This window comes from Camellia sinensis, chromosome 4 (assembly GCF_055761805.1).
Source record: "Camellia sinensis isolate YWXY chromosome 4, ASM5576180v1, whole genome shotgun sequence".
NCBI classification, from domain to species: Eukaryota; Viridiplantae; Streptophyta; class Magnoliopsida; order Ericales; family Theaceae; genus Camellia; species Camellia sinensis.
In genome coordinates, this window is record NC_138964.1 from 144,503,333 (window position 1) to 144,509,419 (window position 6,087).

At 34.9% G+C, this 6,087-nt stretch overlaps 2 protein-coding genes across 2 annotated transcripts; both read left to right on the plus strand.

Annotated features, from left to right (window-relative positions):
- Positions 1-311: 311 nt before the first annotated feature.
- Positions 312-5,844, plus strand: LOC114259752 (receptor kinase-like protein Xa21). The gene is made up of 4 exons (XM_082866361.1): positions 312-2,173; positions 3,336-4,288; positions 4,821-5,262; positions 5,647-5,844. Exons 2-3 carry the CDS (start codon positions 3,964-3,966, stop codon positions 5,249-5,251), a joined length of 756 nt encoding a protein of 251 aa, XP_082722487.1. The 5' UTR covers positions 312-2,173; positions 3,336-3,963; the 3' UTR covers positions 5,252-5,262; positions 5,647-5,844.
- On the plus strand, positions 2,560-3,799 carry LOC145824109 (uncharacterized). The gene is made up of 2 exons (XM_082923697.1): positions 2,560-2,842; positions 3,336-3,799. The coding sequence occupies exons 1-2, from the start codon at positions 2,560-2,562 to the stop codon at positions 3,797-3,799; spliced, it is 747 nt and encodes a 248-aa protein (XP_082779823.1).
- Positions 5,845-6,087: the final 243 nt, after the last annotated feature.

Here is a 6,087-nt window from a genome sequence, read left to right on the forward strand (position 1 = left end):
CATAAGAAGATAAAATCAGTAGCTAAACTATCTAATCTATGCTTGCAAGAAGGATAGAAATCATATAATCATAAGATTGTCATTCTATCAAAATATAAACATGCATTGAGTTATTCTTGCTATGTGTGTATTAACAATTCACACTCTTGCATATTTTTAATATATAGATTCAGTAAAAAAAAAAAAAAATCGAAGGGAGGCTAGAGGTTGAGTATTCTTACCTCAAGAGCTTTTACAAACCATTCTCAACACTAGTTTTGAATTGGTAACCACCAAGCAACCCTCTCCTCTTCCTTTCTTTTTCTCCTCTCTTTTTTTTTTTTTTTTTTTTCTTTCTTTTGCTCAGCTGGGTGTATGTAATGGAAAGGCTGAATAGTGCTCTTAGTTATAGGAGTTTGAGGACCGATTTTATTTTTTTTATTTTTCCTCTTGACTTGGGAATTATTATCTACAAGCATAGGCTTAGAGTGTAAAGGTATGCATAGGTTTAGAGTGTTAAGGCATGCTTGTCCACATTTGATGAGGTTGTGTGTGTTGTTGGAGAAGCATGCTTTTACATATGCATGCACAACAAAGCCCAAGGAAAGACCTTGGGAAGAGGCTAGCCATTCTCTCAATTTCTTTTTTTTTTTGTTTTTTTTTTTGTTTTTGTATATATATGATTTTGAGTCACTTTATTATTATAATATTATTTTATGTAATTAAAAGACATGAGATTGAACCAATTAATCTCCATGGGTTAATTTTCATGTGCACAAATTATTAATGTAAAAATTTATACAGAATAATATATATTAAGAATTAGATTTGTGTAGTTATAAAAGTGACGACAACGACCATGATGACGACAACAACAATAATAATAATACTATGAAGATAAAAATTGCACTAATTAAATAATTAAAAGTTAATTATAGAATTTTGTCACATAATGTTGTTATGGAATTGGATTATGGATGTTGATTACAAAATTTAAGTAGCTAAATATAATTACCAAAATAATTTAATATGTAAAAATACGGGTTCTCACATGGCAAGTGATCTTGATGGTAGAAAGTCTACATCAGGATTTCTGTTCACTTTTGCGGGGGGAACTATTTCATGGCAGTCCAAACTACAAAAGTGTGTTGCTTTATCTACAACAGAGGCAGAGTACATTGCTGCCGCAGATGCTGGAAAGGAAATGTTGTGGTTAAATTGGTTTCTCTAAGAATTGGGTTTACAGCAGGAAGAGTACAAGGTACATTGTGATAGTTAGAGTGCAATTGATCTGAGCAAGAATTTCATGTACTATTCACGTACAAAACACATTGATGTCCGGTATCATTGGATACGAGAAGTGATGGAAAAGCAGTTGATGAAGATAGTGAAGATTCACACGGACAAGAATCCTTCTGACATGATGACCAAGGGTATCACCAGAGACAAAGTGGAAGTTTGCAAGAATCTAACCGGGATGGACTTCAAGTGAGAAGTCAGTTATCCATGTGGGCGTGGAGGGGGAGAATTGTTAGTTTCCAGCCCACACTCCACATGGTGTGGGTGGCACCATGTGCTAAAGAAAGGTGGTGGGGCCAACACCAACTCACTAAAGGAAGATAGTGAGGGTGGCACCACCTTGGCCAATTATGGTTGTCCCTTCACCCACTCATCTTCTCTTGGTTATAAATTGAGATGAGTGAGGAGGGGTTGTATATGGGAGTGATACACAGAGCTGAAGAGCAAGCATAGGGGTATAATCTGTGAGTGAGAGTTGTGAGGTGTGAGTACTGTAATCTCCCTTCGGGATAATTCTATAGTGGATATCTCTTCCATGGACGTAGGCAATTGCCGAACCACGTAAGTTTCTTGTGTTCTTGTGTGTGATTGATTTCTGGTGTCCCATAGTCCTAACACACCACATATTGGAAATCTAAGCTTTCTTAGGAAACTATCGTTACGCAACAATAGCTTGGTTAATAAAATTCCCCCAGAGCTCGGCCGTTTATGGAGACTATAAGAATTGTCATTTCTTAATAATTCAATCAGTGGCGAAATTCCTGCTAATATATCAGCTTTTCTAACCTCGTTTCTTTTGAACTTTCTGGGAATACGTTGACCGGGAAAATTCCTGTGGAGCTTGGTTCCCCGTCGAAGCTCAATGCGTTGTAAATTGGAAGAAACAATTTAACACGTGGTATTCCTTCTACTCTTGGGAATCTATCATCTCTTATGTTTTTCTCTGCAACTTCTAATAATATCAGTGGGAATATACCTAAAACCCTAGGTCGATTGACAAACTTAATCCATCTTGTATTGGCGGCGAACAAGTTGGTTAGTACGGTTCCTTCCTCAATCTATAATCTCTCTTCCATCACAATTTTTGATATAGGAATGAACCAAATTCAAGGGAGCCTTCCTCTAGACATCGGAATTGCTCTTTCTAATTTGGAACAGCTTGTGTTTGGAATGAACTTGTTTAATGGATCCATTCGTATTTCAATATCTAATGCCACCAAGTTATATTATCTCGACTTTGGAAGCAATTAATTTATTGGAAAAGTACCTCCTTTGGAAAATATGCACAATCTTGTGTGGTTAAACTTTCAAAACAATCATCTCGGAGCTGAGGAAGTTGATGATTTGAATTTTCTCAACTCGTTGGCCAATGCCACCAATTTGAACACTTTGGATATCTCGGAGAACAATTTTGGAGGGGAGCTACCTGAATCAATCAGTAATTTGTCCATTAATCTTGGTATACTAAATTTTCAGATCAATAAAATTGTTGGGAGCATCCCAACTGGGATGGAGAATTTAGTCAATTTGCAATCTATTAACTTGTCGTACAACAGTTTCACAGGTAACATTCCTGCTGACATTGGAAAGCTTCAAAATCTGCAATTTTTGATACTTTCTCATAATCAATTCCATGGGGAAATTCCATCACTGAAGATTTGGCTTTGTTAACCAACTTATATTTGGAAGAAAATAAATTTTATGGTAGCATCCCAAGTCTTGGAAAATGCCCACTTGTAGAACTAAATCTTGGTGGAAACAATCTTATTGGTATCATACCCAAGGAGTTATAAGTCTCTCCTCATTATTGTACTTGAACCTATCTCAGAACCGTTTGACTGGGTTCCTACAAATGGAAATTGGAAATTTAATAAATCTTGAACAACTTGATGTTTCTGGGAACATGTTTTTTGAAGAAATTCCAAGCACACTTTCTAGCTGTGTAGAATTGACATTTCTATGCATAGAGGGCAACAATTTCTCAGGAACCCTTCCTTCATCTTTAAGTTAATTGAGCGGTATTGATAAATTAGATTTTTCTCACAATAATTTCTCAGGAAAAATCAAGGATTATTTTGAGGGCTTTGTCTTCTTACAGACATTAAATCTATCATTCAATGATTTTGAGGATGCGGTACCAGAAAGTGGCATATTTAAGAATGCAACGGCATTTTCTGTTAAAGGAAACAACAAGCTTTGTGGTGGTATACCTGAATTGCAGCTACGTAGTTGCAACACCAAAGGATTCAAAACCAAAACATTTACTCTCACCTTTAAATTAATAATCCTCACATTGTTTGGGCTTCTAGCACTTTTTCTGTTGTTGTGTTTCCTATACTTTTGTCGGTTTAGAAAGTCAACAAAAGTACCCTCTTTTAGATTTTCTGGAAACTCATATTTGAAATTGTCCTACCAAAATCCAATCAAAGCTGCTGATGGGTTCTCTCCAACTAATTTGATTGGTGCGGGTAGTTTGGTTCAGTTTATAAAGGAACTCTTGATCAAGGTGAAAGGGTTGTAGCAGTGAAGTTACTAAACCTTCTACACCGTGAAGCTTCTAGGAGTTTTGTTGCTGAGTGTGAGGCCTTGAGGCGCATTAGACATCGAAATCTTGTCAAGATTTTCACCGTGTGTTAAAGTGTTGACTATAATGGTAACGATTTCAAAGCTCTGGTGTATGAGTTCATGGTCAATGGGAGCCTAGAGGAGTGGTTACATCCAAATGAGAACCAAGACGAGGTTCGTTGGGAGTCAAGAAATTTAAACCTCCTACAAAGGTTAAATATTTCCATTGATGTCGCTTCTGCACTTGATTATCTTCACCATCATTCCACGAAACCAATAGTCCACTGTGATTTGAAGCCAAACAATGTTCTTCTGAATAATGAAATGATTGGACATGTAGGTGATCTTGGATTAGCAAGATTTCTTCCAGAAGACATCTATAATTCTTCTGCAATTCAATCAATTTCCATTGGCTTTAGAGGGTCTATTGGTTATGTTGCTCCAGGTAAATGTGTCTTTTAAGTTCTTTTCTGTTTTCTATTTTCACTTTCAGTTTCCAACAATATTCAATAATCAATTTGCACATCCATCAAGTCTGCTCCTTTAATCAATGAAGAAAAGTTGATGGCTTTGATTTTATTCCTCACAACATCATTTGGTCTTCAAATGCATGAAAATCAGCATTGCAGATATTTTATCGGTTTTTATCTAAAAGTAAATTAAAGTTTTTTTTTTCCTATTTCTTTTCCTTTCTTTAATGTTGAGGTGCATAACTTAGTCCTACGAAAGTTCATCAGGTTCTTAACTTCATTAGTTTCTTGCTTACAGCAAACACTCCCATTTTATTTTATTTTTTTGGGGTGGATTTTCCATACATATCCTTTTTTTGTTATATGCAAATCATAATTTATGTACTTGTATTTGAGTTTATTTCTAGCATCAATGTGGAAGATGTACCAATATCAAGAAATATTATTATTTTCTTTGATCTGCTTCTAACCAAGCATCTTTACAATTGTATGATGCATGAATTGCAGAGTATGGTATAGGAAATGAGGTGTTGACATTTGGTGATGTGTATAGTTATGGTATCCTCTTATTGGAGATGTTTACAAGAAAGAGACCTACTGATAGCATGTTTAATGATGGTCTGAGTCTCCATAGCTTTGTTAAGATGGCTTTACCTGAACTAGTAGCTACCGTTGCTGATCCAACACTACTTCAACAAAGAGAAATGGGGGTGGCAAGCTCAAGCACCAACAACACTCGGAATCAGAGCTCTCATACCAGTCACAAAATTCATGAGTGCTTGATTTCAATATTTAACATTGGAATCGCTTGTTCACAAGAAGCACCAAGAAATCGACCAACCATTAGTCATGTTGTTACTCAGTTGCATGCAATCAAGAACAATCTTATTGGAAAGGATGGAGTTCGTGGAAGCAGAAGAGCTAGAATTGCAGTGTGACCATTGAGTAGGTATGTTGTTTTCTTAATAACTTGAGAAAATATAGATGCATTTAGTAAAGGAATTTAGTGTGACCATTAATCATTTTTTTTTTTCATTAGTTTTTTGTTTTCTTTCCATCAAACTAGGATTATTAAGGAACTTGTATTAGTTATGTTAACAGATGGAGCAAGTAGGATCTTACATGGTCTATAACTATCATTATTGTCTCATATTTTTCTCTCTTTGGCAAACTTGAGCAAATAAGTCAACTAGATTTACATACAATATCAGTAAGAATAATATAGAAAAGACAACCAATCAAAATTTTTATTCAATTCAATCTAACCTAATAGGATTTTATCAGATCTCATCTAACTGTTTGAAGCTTGAAATATTTTTTTCTCTTCTCCTAGGTGTTTGAATTCAGATTGGACTTGAAGATATTTGTCACTCAACAACTATGTCAAGCTGCAAATTATTGATGTGGGCTACAGACACTGTCCTATACTTTAATTTCTCTTCTCATTTTATGATTTTAGTTTGTCTCAGTATGCATCTTTTCTCAATGATCAGAAATCTTATAAACATATTTTTACAAGTACTTGGCACTATTGATATTATTGTATATTTTCACATTAATATATAATAATTGATATTTCAGCAGTGCTATGAATAGTAAGAAATAAGGTTATACATGACCTGCAATGGCTATGATATCCTATTTACACTCAATTATGTACCACTTAATTTTCTTATTTAAATGATAAGTCTCTAATCTTTGAATGGGTGTAGATTGAAACTGGATCACGTTGCATCAATTATCAATCCTATTTAACTATTTTATTTTAGTTAAT